Source organism: Prionailurus viverrinus, chromosome D3 (genome assembly GCF_022837055.1).
Source record: "Prionailurus viverrinus isolate Anna chromosome D3, UM_Priviv_1.0, whole genome shotgun sequence".
In the NCBI taxonomy this organism is placed as follows: Eukaryota; Metazoa; Chordata; class Mammalia; order Carnivora; family Felidae; genus Prionailurus; species Prionailurus viverrinus.
The window spans coordinates 22,044,935-22,059,054 of record NC_062572.1 but is presented as its reverse complement, the minus strand read 5'-3'; the positions used below and the strand labels follow the sequence as shown (position 1 = coordinate 22,059,054).

At 39.8% G+C, this 14,120-nt stretch overlaps 1 protein-coding gene across 1 annotated transcript in view; it reads right to left on the bottom strand.

The window, feature by feature from the left end:
* LOC125149246 (solute carrier family 5 member 4) overlaps nucleotides 1-7,579 on the bottom strand; it is a 39,029-nt gene extending 31,450 nt beyond the window's left edge. The window contains exons 1-5 of the mRNA XM_047828085.1: nucleotides 7,445-7,579; nucleotides 6,588-6,659; nucleotides 4,589-4,693; nucleotides 2,520-2,579; nucleotides 157-261 (exon numbers count right to left, since the gene is read on the bottom strand). Coding sequence (XP_047684041.1) covers nucleotides 157-261; nucleotides 2,520-2,579; nucleotides 4,589-4,693; nucleotides 6,588-6,659; nucleotides 7,445-7,579 — 477 coding nt within the window. The remainder of the gene's footprint in view (nucleotides 1-156; nucleotides 262-2,519; nucleotides 2,580-4,588; nucleotides 4,694-6,587; nucleotides 6,660-7,444) is intronic.
* Between the last annotated feature and the right edge of the window lie 6,541 nt (nucleotides 7,580-14,120).

The following is a 14,120-nucleotide window of genomic DNA, read 5'->3' as shown; positions in this document are numbered from 1 at the left end:
ACTCCTTAGTAGAAAGGCCCTAGCTAGTTTAAGATATCCATATGGCTAGACCTATCAGGGCTATCGATAGTCTATACACTCATTTCTCTGATTCTAGTATTCTAGTCTCACCAAGGTAATTGCAAGAAGCAAGAATGCCAGGCGCACTGAACTCACTGAGATTCTCAGAGCCACACAGATGAAGAGGGAGAGGACAGAGAGGTAGATCTGGAGTCGCTTCCCACCAAACCTCTTCCTCAGATATTCTGGCATAGTCATCACCTGCAGAGACAGACATCGACAGGGATTCACCTTCAGAGCCCAGCGCATTCAGATTATTCAACACTTACTAAGTACTTATGTGCATCTGCACTTCTGTAACTGTACCTGGTACCTTAGGAATACAGAGGTGAGTAAAACACAGTCCCTTGGGAGAGCAGAAAGCCTGGAATAAACACAGGCATTGGAATCAGACAATCTTAGGATCCATTCCCAGGTCTGACATTTACTACAAGTGAGACCTTTGGAAATTGACAATTTCTCCAAACCTCCTTTTTCTCATCTATAAAGTAGGGATTTAATATGAAGGTATATGTAAAATACCCACAACAACACCAAATGCATGGTAGATGTTCAACAAATAATTTTTATTATTTTCATCAATAATTTTGCAGGCCAGTAAAAACAATATTACTTAAAAATAATGAACCACAATTAATGGTTACATAATAAATTGATAATAAAACAAATTGCAAATATATATTTGGCATATATGTATATATTTAATTTAAGTTTTAGTTAGTTAACATATGGTGCAATATTGGTTTCAGGAGTAGAATTCAGTGATTCATCACTTATGTACAACACCCAATGCTCATCACAGTTACCCTCTTTACTACCCATTACCCATCTAGCCCATCTCCCATCCACCTCTATTTGGGTATATATATGTGTGTGTGTGTGTGTGTGTGTATACACACATCCAAGTTAGCATATAGTGCAACATCCAAGTTTACATCCAAGTTAGCATATAGTGCAACAATGATTTAATTTACATCCAAGTTAGCATATAGTGCAACAATGATTTCTGGAGTAGATTCCTTAATGTCCCTCACCCATTTAGCCCATCCCCCCCTCCCACAATCCCTCCAGTAAACCCTCTGTTTGCTTTCCACATTTAAGAGTCTCTTATGTTTTGTCCCCCTCACTGATTTTATATTATTTTTGCTTTACTTCCCTTGTGTTCACCTGTTCTGTGTCTTAAAGTCCTCATATGAGTGAAGCTGTATGATATTTATCTTTCTCTGACTGACTAATTTTGCTTAGCATAATACCCTCTAGTTCCATCCGCGTAGTTGCAAATGGCAAGATTTTATTCTTTTTGATTGCCAAGTAATACCTCACTATATATATACCACATCTTCTTTATCCATTCATCCATCGATGGACTTTTGGGCTCTTTCCTTACTTTGGCTATTGTTGATAGTGCTGCTATAAACATTGGGGTGCATGTGCCCCTTCAAAACAGCATATCTGTATCCCTTGGATAAATACCTAGTAGTGCAATTGCTGGGTTGTAGGGTAGTTCTATTTTTAATTTTTTGAGGAATCTCCACACTATTTTCCAGAGTGGCTGCACAGGTTTGCACTTATTTGGGTATATATTTATGTGATTATGTTTATTGAAGAGAAGAGAGTTAAATTAAATCTCTAATTGGAAAAAAGTCTGAGGTTATTACTGAAATATGAGATCAACTATGTGATGTGTATTATAAAAGGTGCAGCTTGCTAGTTTTTTATAGCAGATTAAGCTTATGATTTAATTTCCTCCAATTTAAAAGAGCATTAAATAAATATTTGTATAATATCAAAAACAAAAAGGATAACTCTTGGTGGCTCAGAAACCTCAAACATGGTAAACCACTTCCAAAAACACATGCATGAGTTCTGTGGCATTGATCCTTTTACCAAGGAGAGCATCATTCTACAGAAATTGTTTAAACCTGGTACTAGAAGGGACCCAGGATGAGCAAAAGGAGAATATATGGTGACCTGCAAAGGTATGAGCCAGAAGGCTTGCCCCTGAACACCCTAATCCCAGGAATTATTCCAGGATATAGCACTCCATGGTCTGAGTACCAGCAGTAGAAGAATAAATGTGGGAGGTCTGCTTGGAAAGGCAGAACAGTGGTTGGTGATACCTGGGTTGAAGGGGAGCTCACAGAGCTATGGTATATCCCACTCCTAATTAAAAAAAGAAACTATAAATCTCAGAATGGCAAAAATTAGAATGAAGAAAAATAACATGTGTTGGTGAGGATGTGGGAAAATGGGAACCCTCACAATAGTCATAGGAAAGAGGACAGCTGACTGCAGCCACTTTGAAGAGCAATGTGGTAGCATTTAGTGGATTTATGTAAATGTAAGCCCAGAAATCCTGGGACAAGTGATATTACCCAGGTTTCATGATTGAGCAGAAAGAATGAGTGAATAAATGAATGCCTGACAGATGAGAACTGAGAACACCTGCAGGTACTCACCCCTGCCTTGATGTATATGGGGACAAAGAACCATCCTAGAACCAGCAACAGCAGCAAAGCCTACAAAATCCCAGAAAACAGTGTGAAGTTCGAGGGGCTTGGCTTGTGGGACTTATCACTTCATGACCTCTGAATCAGAAAACAAAGTAAGTTTGCATGGATCCTGTCCCACTCAACCAATTATGAGCCCAAGACAGTTACAGATTCTTTCCCTCTGTTTCTGTAATTTAGATACAGAAGATAAGAGATCTGAGACCAGCTGGACCCAGGAAGTTCATACTATTTTTGCCAATAGGAATAATTCTTTTTAAAAATAGTTTTTCTTTTATTTTTAATTTATTATTATTTGTTTTGAGAGAGAGAGAGAGAGAGAGAGAGAGAGAGAGAGAGCATGGGTGGGGGAGAGAGGCAGAGGGAGAGAGAGATAAAGAGAGAGAGAGAGAGAGACAGAGAGAGAGAGAGAGAGAGAGAGAGAGAATCCTAAGCAGGATCCATGCTTAACTCAGAGCCCTATATGAAGCTTGATCCCACGGCCCTAGGATCATGACCTGAGCTGAAACCAAGAGTCAGATGCTCAACTGACTGAGCCACTCAGGTGCCCCCAACAGGAATAATTCTTGAATGGGAGAAGTTATATATAGAGTGACAAAGCAATAAGAAAGCAGTTTGATGAAAGAAGAATATTCCTACTGTCTCCCAAGTCATGCCACATATAATAATGGTAATAGTATAATCTTGCATTAATGTTAATATATACAAAGTCTTCACATATATCACTTGTGTTGTCCTCATAACAACCAGATGAGGCAGATAAGGTAAGTAGTTATTCCTGTTTTATGGAGGGGGAACCTGAGCCTCACAGAGATTAAGGAAGCCCAAGGTCACAGGCTAAAAGAGCTAGACCCTTGGCAACCTGATAATCACACCCACTGGGGCCATAGGGCATGTTGTCCAGTTTATGGCACTATCAAAACAAAACATGGGCCATAGGGCATATCTGGAGACTGGGTCCATTCTGGAGTCCCTGATACTACTAAAGCAAAGCTAAGGGGAAAATCTTCAACAAGGGATGGGTACAGGTATTTTTGGATGACTCAAGGTCATTTTCTGAGTCTATTCAGGCATGGTCTGTTTATACTTTCACTGTGATCTGACTTGTTTCCACATAAACATCTTCCTCTGACCGAAATGCATAATGTGTATTTGCAAACACCAGAAGGGATACAAGAACAGAAAAAGCTCAGGCACCTCAAGAAATATTAATGCATGTACCCAGACAAGGGCTAGATGATGAGGTGATATGAATGATATGAGAAGAATTGATCCCTGCCCTTAAAGGACTTCGTGTCTAATTAAGGGGACACAGCTTCTACTGGTGAAATGGCAGTAGAACAATTAAGAACTCAAACACAAAGTCTTTTAGAGTCTATCTACTATCTTTAAATCATTTACTCCTTACTCAGCTCTCATGTCCTTAGCCAAGTCCCACTTGGTCAATTTCTATTCATCTATCCGAATGGATGAGTGCCATCTCCCTTAACATGTGCCAAGTCTCATCCTTCATCTAGGATAGATTCCCTCCTGTGTGAGCTCTCCCAACACTCAATGTGTGCTTCTCTCCTTGTACTTCCTACACCATAGTGAATGTGTATCTGTCTCTCCCACTGGGATATAAGCTTCTCAAAAGAAAGGATCATTGCTTTTACATGTTTTTATTCTGTGCATCTAATTCAGAGCCGGACACGTAGTGTAATAGCTCAGGAAGGAAAGAAACAAGTGAGAACTAAAAATGATCAAGGAGGTCAAGTGAAAGTGGGGATTCAATCATATATAAATGATATTCCTGGTGGGAATACTGCTTGAGCAAAATCTCAGAAGTAGAGAATGAGACTGGATTGTCCCAGGCAGGCAGAATGGGGCCACATTCAGAGAAGACTCTGCGTTTCAAACTAGGGGTTGGTTAGAAGGAAAACTAGAAATAAAAGAAAGATATACCCTATACAGACTCCCAGAAGAACATACCTGGACAGAGTTTGGATTTAAAGGAAAAAGCGTATTAGGTCACTTACATTCCATTCAAATGTTGCAGTGGCGATTCCTGAAGCTGCTCCCGTCCCAGCCAGCCCCACAAAGTGGCCACTGCCGATATTACTGGCGAAGAGAGAGGCGCCCATCTGCAATCCAAGGGAACAGACTAGGATCAGAGTTAAAAGACCCAAATCAGATTTCTTTAAAGCAGGTAAATGTTGAGATTTTCCATCATACCTCTTTAAGGCAGGAATCCTGTGGGCTAAATCCAGCCAGTTACCAGTTTTTGTGTGGTTGGTAAGCTAAAAAATTTTTTTTTTTACATTTTTGAATGGTTAAAAATATATAAAGAAGACTAATATTTTGTGATGTGTGAAATTATATGAAATTCAAGTTTCAGTGTTCATGAATAGTTTCATTGGAACAGTTATGCTTGTTGGTTTTACATATTCACTATGGCTGCTTCTGTGCTACAACAGCAGAGTTGTGTGGTTGCAATGGACTGTATGGCTCATAAACTAAAATACTTACAGTCTGGCACTTTACAGAGAAGCTTGCTGACCCCTGCCTTAGGGGAACTTTAATTTATCTACCTGGGTGCTCTGGGTTGAGCCTGTCCTTGGCTAGGAACTGCCAGAGCTCCTGTTGGCCCCTTCAGTCATCCTCAAGGACTGCAAAGTTGGGTAGGAAGAAGTTCCTATGAATAATTCTGGCCTTAAGGACTCTTTTCTCATCCACCTCCTTTAAAAAATTTTTTTTCAACGTTTTTTATTTATTTTTGGGACAGAGAGAGACAGAGCATGAATGGGGGAGGGGCAGAGAGAGAGAGAGACACAGAATCGGAAACAGGCTCCAGGCTCTGAGCCATCAGCCCAGAGCCCGACACGGGGCTGGAACTCACGGACCGTGAGAGCGTGACCTGGCTGAAGTCGGACGCTTAACCGACTGCGCCACCCAGGCGCCCCGTCATCCACCTCCTTTTATATCACATTGTCAACTGTTCTTAAGTCTCAAAGATCAAGAGAAACTTCTTGAGTAGGCAGGGATGAGCTCTAGTCCTCACAAAGCACAATTGGGGTGTAGGGTTACTGCAATGCCCACTCTTCCATTCCCATCTTTTCAGCCCTCTGTAAAGTCATCTTTTCTATTCAGACATTTGGAGCTAGGGGTTGGAATTGAGCTCATTTTTGGCTATAGGATTGGTTGAGTCTTGAATGTTTCACGGAAACAGTCCTTAGAAGGCAATGCTTGATTGGACATTCCAATTAAAATCCATTTCAAGCTTGGAGGTTGTCTGCTTCAACCACTCTTGCCAGGTCATTTCCCAGTCTCTGCTTCCATTCATACTATTTAGTCAGCAGATTCATGAAGGAAGAATGTACTGAGCATCCACTGTATACCCAACTGACTGCTGACACAGTATGGATTCAGAGAAGAAGATGCACTCTTTGGTGCAATGGGACTCTTGCCAAGGAGGCCAGACATAAAAACCCAGAAAGGAAGAGATCAACTGGGCAAGAGTCAAAGAGATAACACCATACACAACATCACAGAGAACACACACATCCACTATCATAACTGCATGGATTATAAGGACTAGACAGGCTGGAATGCAGGGTGAGACTTCTCAGATGAAGCAGGGCTTGAGTTGGGTGTTGAAGGAGGAGAGCAGAGAGGGGGATGTTCATCCAAACAAGAGGGGTGGCACTAGTTCGGGTTTGGGAGCAAAGAAGGAATGTGCTGGGGATGGTAAGGAGCTTAAGGCAGAAGATTCTTGATGAGGACCAGGGAAAAAGAATATGACACAGAGATTAAGTGAGTCTTCTCAAATGCCACACTATACTTGCTCTCATAATAGGTGATGTACTATCATTTACTGGAATGGCAGAATAGAACTCTGGGGTCAGGGATTTAGGAAGAGACACCAGCAAGTAGGCAACCAATGTACTTCAGAAACTATCAGCATTCCCAGTGTCTTCTTTATTTACTCTTAAACACACACATAGGAAATTTATCTCTGGGAAACTCTGGCGCACTCACCGGCCACCAGGTCATATCTCGACCAGCCAAGAAGAAGCCTCCAACAGTGCCCCGGTTGGTCTTCAGCATTGCCTAAGCAGAAAGGAAGACATGTGAGGGTCAAACACCGCAAATTCACCCAGGATGTTACAGATGCTCTGGTCAGAATGTTCATAGTGGTCACTTTTTCAACACTCTTAAAGAGAAACATTGTCTTAGAAACTGTGATATAGCATCAATTTTAAAAGGACTTGAAAATCATAGTTTCATCGAAATGGAGGGACTTTAAGAAATCATATTCCTCAACATCTGTCCTAATTGCTCTGTTTATTTTCATTTATAAAAAAATGAAAGGTATCAGTAAATCTGTGCTTGGAAGTAATTTTGCAGCCTTACACTCATTACTAAATAGAAAGAATGAGTGTAAATGAATTAGGCATCCAACTGAATCATTTAGAAAGTGAGCAAAATTCTACTCCTGAAATCAATGTTACACTAGATGTTAACTAACTAGAGTTTAAATAAAAATTTGAAAAAAGAAAGTGAGCAAAAAACAAAGGAAAATAAAAGATGTGAGATAATGAAAATAACATCCTTATTCATTATGCCAGGTACTGGACACGCCAAACAGAATATGTCTGAAGTTCTCACTGCTGGCTCTGTTCAAATGACGGTGTTGGTAGGAGAATAAATTAACTGAGTAAATATTATTTACGTCACACATGAGACAATGGTTCTGAGAAAAGGATAATGAAATCTGACAGCTGTTAGTGTTTTCTCAGCATTGTCACATTGTTATACCACACCCTTCCCTCCCTCAGACATTTTAACCCCAAACTTGGTGCCCACCCAGAACACCCCATTGGACTCCTACATACCCACAGCCCGACAGCCATCACCACCATGAAATAGATGACAATGACAGAGATGTCAGCAGCATTTTGGATGCGCTCTGACATCTCAGGAGGACCCAGGGTCCCAGTCATGGTGCTGGGGCTTAACGTGCTGGCCATGGCCATGGTACTTTCCCATCCCAGGGATGGCCCTTTCTTTATATAAGCTCTGGGTTAATAATCAGCCTTGAGCAGGTGGGGCATGCTATCAGAACAAACTCCTGGGCATGGAAGACCTTTAAACCTCTTCTTTGAAACTCTGAGACCCTGGTCTTCCAGCAGTCAATATTGACCTAAGTCTTATGGAAAGTGGGAATGAGCAGTGAAAGATAAGAAATGGGATAAGAATTGCAGGTCAAGAGTGGGGAGTTCACTGAAAGGAAAGATGGGTTTTTAAGATTTGATCAGGTTGAGTGGGGATTAAGGAGAGATGAAAGGGACAAGGAAAGAAGAAGGACAGAGTGAAAGGTCAAGAAAAGAGCCAAGAAGGATGGGGTGAGAGTCTTTCATGGAACAGACGATTCCTGACCAAGGAATTTTATCCCTTGAAAATGAAGTTAATTGTGCATTTCATGGGTTTCAAAGCCTATATTTCTTTGAACAGGTAATCTAAGTGGGCTTTATATGACACATTAGGATCATGGTGGCCCATGTAGGAAAGGGAAGTGGCTCTACAAGCAGGGCTGTTGTGGGACGGGGCCGGTTTTGACAATGAGTGAATCAACCTAAAAGCATGTGATAGTGACTTGTATTTCTAATGAATTCCTTCTCAAGGTTGAATAATATTCCATTGGATGTATATACCATATTTTGTTTATCTGGGGACCCAGGACCCTACTGACTGCCTAAAGTTAAAAGTAAATTATTTTATTTTTTTCCCTCCATATTTTTTGTTAAAATAATGTGGTAAGATATGGATAATATAAAATTTGCCATTGTTGCCATTTTTTAAAAGCAAGCTCCATGCCCAATGTGGGGCTTGAACTCACAATCCCGAGATCAAGAGTTGCATGCTCCACTGACTGAGCCATCCAGGGGTCCCCATTGTTGTCATATTTTAAGTGTATAATTCAGGGGTGTTAAGTACATTCTCAATGTTGTGCAACCATCACCACTATCATTTTCAGAACTTGTAATCATCCCTAACAGAAGTTCAGCACCTAATAAATAAAACTCATTCCTCCCTATTCCCAGCCTCTGGTAACCTCTGTTCTACCTTCTATAGATTAGCCTGTTCTAGGTACCTCAAATAAGTGGAATCTTATAATATTTGCCTTTATGTGTTGGATTTATTTTGCTTAGCATTATGTTTTCAAGATTCATCCATGCTGTAGCATGTATCAGCACTGGATTCCTTTGCAAAGCTGAATAATATTCCATTGCATGGATATATCACATTTTGTTTACCTATTTATCTGTTAAGGAACATTTGTGTTATTTGTACTTTTTAGATATTGTGAATACTACTGCTATGAACTTGGTGTACAAGTATCTGTTTGCCTACATCCAATTTTTTGAGTACACACCTAGAATTAGAATCACTGGGTTGTTTTTTTTAAATTTTTTTTAATGTTTATTTATTTTTGAGACAGAGAGAGACAGAGTATGAATGGGGGAGGGTCAGAGAGAGGGAGACACAGAATCCGAAACAGGCGCCAGGCTCCGAGCTGTCAGCACAGAGCCCGACGCGGGGCTGGAACTCACGGAGCGCGAGATCGTGACCTGAGCCAAAGTCGGCTGCCCAACCAACTGAGCCACCCAGGCGCCCCTAGAATCACCGGGTTTTATGATAATTCTATGTTTAACATTTTAAGGAACCACCATGCTTTTTTTTACACATCATTTAACTTTCCCAGCAGCAATGCACAAGATTTCCAATTTCTCCATAAACTCACCAACATGTGTTATTTTCAGTTTTTAAAATTATAGCCATCCTTGTAGGTGTGTAGTGGTATCTCATTGTGGTTTTGATTTCTACTTTTAGTGCAACAATAATGATGTTGAACATCTTTTCAAGTGCTTATTGGCTATTTGTATATATTTTTGAAGAAATGTTTATTCAAGTCTTCTGCTCATTTTAGAATTGGATTGTTTGTTTTTGTTTTTGTTGTTGAAAATGTAGGAGTTCTTTAGATATTCTGGATGTTAATCTCTCATCAGAGAGTTTGAAAGCAGTTTTTTCCCATTCCATGGATTGTATTTTATTTCCTATGATAGTGTCTTTTGCACAAAATTTTTAATTATAGTGAAGTTCTGGGGCGCCTGGGTGGCGCAGTTGGTTAAGCGTCTGACTTCAGCCAGGTCATGATCTCGTGGTCCGTGAGTTCGAGCCCCGCGTCAGGCTCTGGGCTGATGGCTCAGAGCCTGGAGCCTGTTTCCGATTCTGTGTCTCCCTCTCTCTCTGCCCCTCCCCCGTTCATGCTCTGTCTCTCTCTGTCCCAAAAATAAATAAACGTTGAAAAAAAAATTATAGTGAAGTTCAGTTTTTCTTATTTTTTTCTTTTTTTGCTTGTGCTATTAGTGTCATATTCAAGAAATCATCACCAAGCCAATGACAAAAATTTTACCCTATGTATTATAGTTCTAGTTCTTAGATATAGAATATGATCTAATTTTTGAACATGATGTAAGGCAAGGGTCCAATTTCATGTGCATATCCAGTTTTTGAGCATTATTTATTGAAGACTTTTTTTTCCCCTGTTGAGTGACCTTTTACCCTTATAAAAAATAATTTAGTGCCGCAAACAAGGTTTTTTTTTTTTCTTTTTTCCCCTGGGATCTTTTTCTTTTCTATTGTTCTGTGTGTTTGTTCTTAAGCCAGTACCACATTGTTTTGATTACTGTAGGTGGGTTTGTAGTAAGTTTTGAAACACAAAGTGTGAGACCTCCAAGGTCTCCCTTTTAAAGTTTATTTATTTATTTTGAGAGAGGCAGGGAGAGAGGGAGAGACAGAATCCCAAGCAGGCTCTGCACCACCAGCGTGGAGCCCCATGTGGGGCTCAAATCCACGAACCAAACCATGAAATCATGACCTGAGCTGAAATCAAGAGTCAGAGCCTTAACAGACTGAGCTACCCAGGTTCCCCAGTTCTCTATTTTTAAGAATCTTTCATGGTTTGTTTCCTCTTTCTTTTAGGGGCATCTGGGTGGCTCAGTCAGTTAAGCATCTGACTTCGGCCCAGGTCATGATCTCACAGTTTGTGAGTTCGAGCCCCGCATCAGGCTCTGTGCTGACAGCTTGGAGCTTGGAGCCTGGAGCCTGCTTCTGACTCTGTGTCTCCCTCTCTCTCTCTCTGTCCCTCCCCCCGCTCATGCTCATACTCTGTCAAAAATAAATAAACTAAAAAAAATTAAATTCTAGTAAACATACAGTGTAGTATTGGTTTCAGGAGTAGAACATAGTGATTCATCACTTACATATAACACCAAGTGCTCATCCCAAGTGCCCTACTTAATGACATCACCCATTTAGCCCCTCCTCCCACCCACCTCCTCTCCATGAACCCTCAGTTTGTTCTCTGTATTTAAGAATCTCTTATGGTCTGCCTCTCTCTGTTTTTATTTTAATTTTCCTTCACTTCCCCTATATTCATCTGTTTTGTTTCTTAAATTCCACATATGAATGAAATCATACTATATTTGTTTTTCTCTGACTGACTTATTTCACTCAGCCTAATACACTCTAGTTGCATCCATGTTGTTGCAAATGGTAAGATTTCATTCTTTTTGATCGCTGAGCAATATTCCATTGTGTATATATACCACATCTTCTTTACCTATTCATCAGTCAATGGACATTTGGGCTCTTTCCATAATTTGGCTATTGTTGATAGTGCTGCTATAAACATTGGGGTGCATGTGCCCCTTCGAATCAACATTTTTGTATTCTTTGGAGAAATACTTAGTAGTGTAATTGCTGAGTCATAGGGTAGTTCTATTTAAAATTTTTTGAGGAGGGGTGCCTGGGTGGCGCAGTCGGTTGGGCGTCCGACTTCAGCCAGGTCACGATCTCGCGGTCCTTGAGTTCGAGCCCCGCATCAGGCTCTGGGCTGATGGCTCGGAGCCTGGAGCCTGTTTCCGATGCTGTGTCTCCCTCTCTCTCTGCCCCTCCCCCAGTTCATGCTCTGTTTCTCTCTGTCCCAAAATAAAAAAAATAAATAAATTTTTAAAAAAAACGTTAAAAAAATATTTAAAATTTTTTGAGGAACCTTCATACTGTTCTTCAGAGTGGCTAAAACAGTTTGCATTCCCACTAACAGTGCAAAAATGTTCCTCTTTCTCCACATCCTTGCCAACATCTGTTGTTTCCTGAGTTGTTAATTTTAGCCATTCTAACAGGTGTGAGGTGATATCTCATTGTGCTTTTGATTAGTATTCTCTGATAATGAGGATGTTGAGCATCTTTTCATGTGTCTGATAGCCCTCTGGGTGTCTTCTTTGGAAAAGTGTCTATTCATGTCTTCTACCCATTTCTTCACTGGATTTTTTGTTTTTGGGTGTTGAGTTTTCTCAGTTCTCTATAGATTGTGGATACCAACCCTTTATCTGATATGTCATTTGCAAATATCTTCTCCCATTCCATTGGCTGCCTTTTAGTTTTGTTTATTGTTTTCTTCACCCTGAAGAGGTTTTTATCTTGATGAGATCCCAATAGTTCATTTTTGCTTTTGTTTCTCTTGCCTCCAATGACATGTCTAGTAAGAAATTGCTGTGGCTGAGGTCTAAAAGGTTGCTGCCTGTTTTCTCCTATAGGATTTTGATGATTTTTTGTCTTACATTTAAGTCTTTAATCCATTTTGAATTTATTTTTTGTATGGTATAAGAATGTGGTCCAGTATCATTCTTCTGCATGTCACTGTCCAGTTTTCCCAGCATCATTTGCTGAAGAGACTGTATTTTTTTCCATTGGATATTCTTTCCTGCTTTGCTGAATATTAGTTGGCCATACATTTGTGGGTCCATTTCTGGGTTTTATGTTCTGTTCCGTTGATCTATGTGTCATTTTTGTGCCAGTATCATACTGTCTTCATGACTACAGCTTTGTAATAGAGCTTGAAGTCTGGAACTGTGATGCCTCCAGCTTTGGTTTTCTTTTTTAACATTACTTTGGTTATTTGGAGTCTTTTCTGGTTTCATCAAATTTTAGAATTGTTCTAGTTCTGGTATTATTTTCATATGTATTGTATTGAATACGTAGATTCCTTTGGGTAATATGACATTTTATTTTATTTTATTTTTTTATTTTATTAAAAAATTTTTTTAATTCTTATTTATTTTTGAGAGAGACAGAGACAGAATGTGAGTGGGTTAAGGGCAGAGAGAGACACACACACACACACATAATCCGAAGCAGGTTCCAGGCTCCAAGCTGTCAGCACAGAGCCTGACACGGGGCTTGGACTCACGAGCTGTGAGATCATGACCTGAGCTGAAGTTGGACGCTCAACCGACTGAGCCACCCAGGTGCCCCTAGACATTTTAATAATATTTATTCTTCAGATCCATGAGCATGGATTGTTTTTTCCATATTTTGTGTCTTCTTCAATTTCTTTATAAGCTTTCTATAGTTTTCAGTATACAGATCTTTTACCGTTTTTGTTAAGTGTACTCCTAAGTATCTTATGGTTTTTGGTACAATTATAAATGGGATTAATTCCTTGATATCTCTTTCTGCTGCTTCATTATTGATGTATAGAAATGCAACTGATTTTTATATGTTGATTTTATATCCTGAGACTTTGTGGAATTTATGTATCAGCTCCGGCAGTTTTTTGGTGGAGTCATTTGAGTTTTCCACATAGAGTATTGTTTGTCTGGGAAGAGTGAAAATTTGACTACTTCCTTGCCAATTTGGATGCCTTTTATTTCTTTTTGTTGTCTGATTGCTGAGGCTAGGACTTCCAGTACTATGTTGAACAACACTGGTGAGAGTGGATATCCCTGTCATGCTCCTGAACTTAGGGAGGTCTTTCTATCCCTACTTTCTTGAGGGTTTTTATCAAGAGTGGTTGCTGTATTTTGTCAAATGCTTTTTCTGCATCTATTGAGAGGATCATATGATTCTTATCCTTTCTTTTATTAATGTGGTGTATCACATCGATTTATTTGCAAATATTGAACCACCCCTGAAGCCCAGGAGTAAATCCCACTTGATCATGGTGAATAACTCTTTTAAAGTACTGTTGAATTCCATTTTCTAGTATTTTGTTGAGAATTTTTGCAACCATGTCCATTAGGGATATTGCCTTGTAATTCTCCTTTTTTGTGGGGTCTTTGTCTGGTTTTGGAATCAAGGTAATGCTGGCTGTGTAGAATGAGTTTGAAAGTTTCCTTCTATTTGTATTTTTTTTGGAACCGTTGAGAAGAATAGGTATTAACTCTTTAAATGTCTGGTAGAAATCCCCTGGGAAGCCATCTGGCCCAGGACTCTTAACTGTTGGGAGATTCTTGCTCAGTGTTCCAATTTCTTTGCTGATTATGGATCTGTTCAAATTTTCTATTTCTGCCAGTTTCAGTTTTGGTAGTGTGTGAGTTTCTAGGAATTTGTCCAGTTCTTCCAGATTGCCCAGTTTGTTTGCAAGTTGTTTTCATAGTATTCTCTTACAAATGTTTTTATACTGTGGTGTTGGTTGTGATCTCTCCTCTTTCATTCACTCATGAT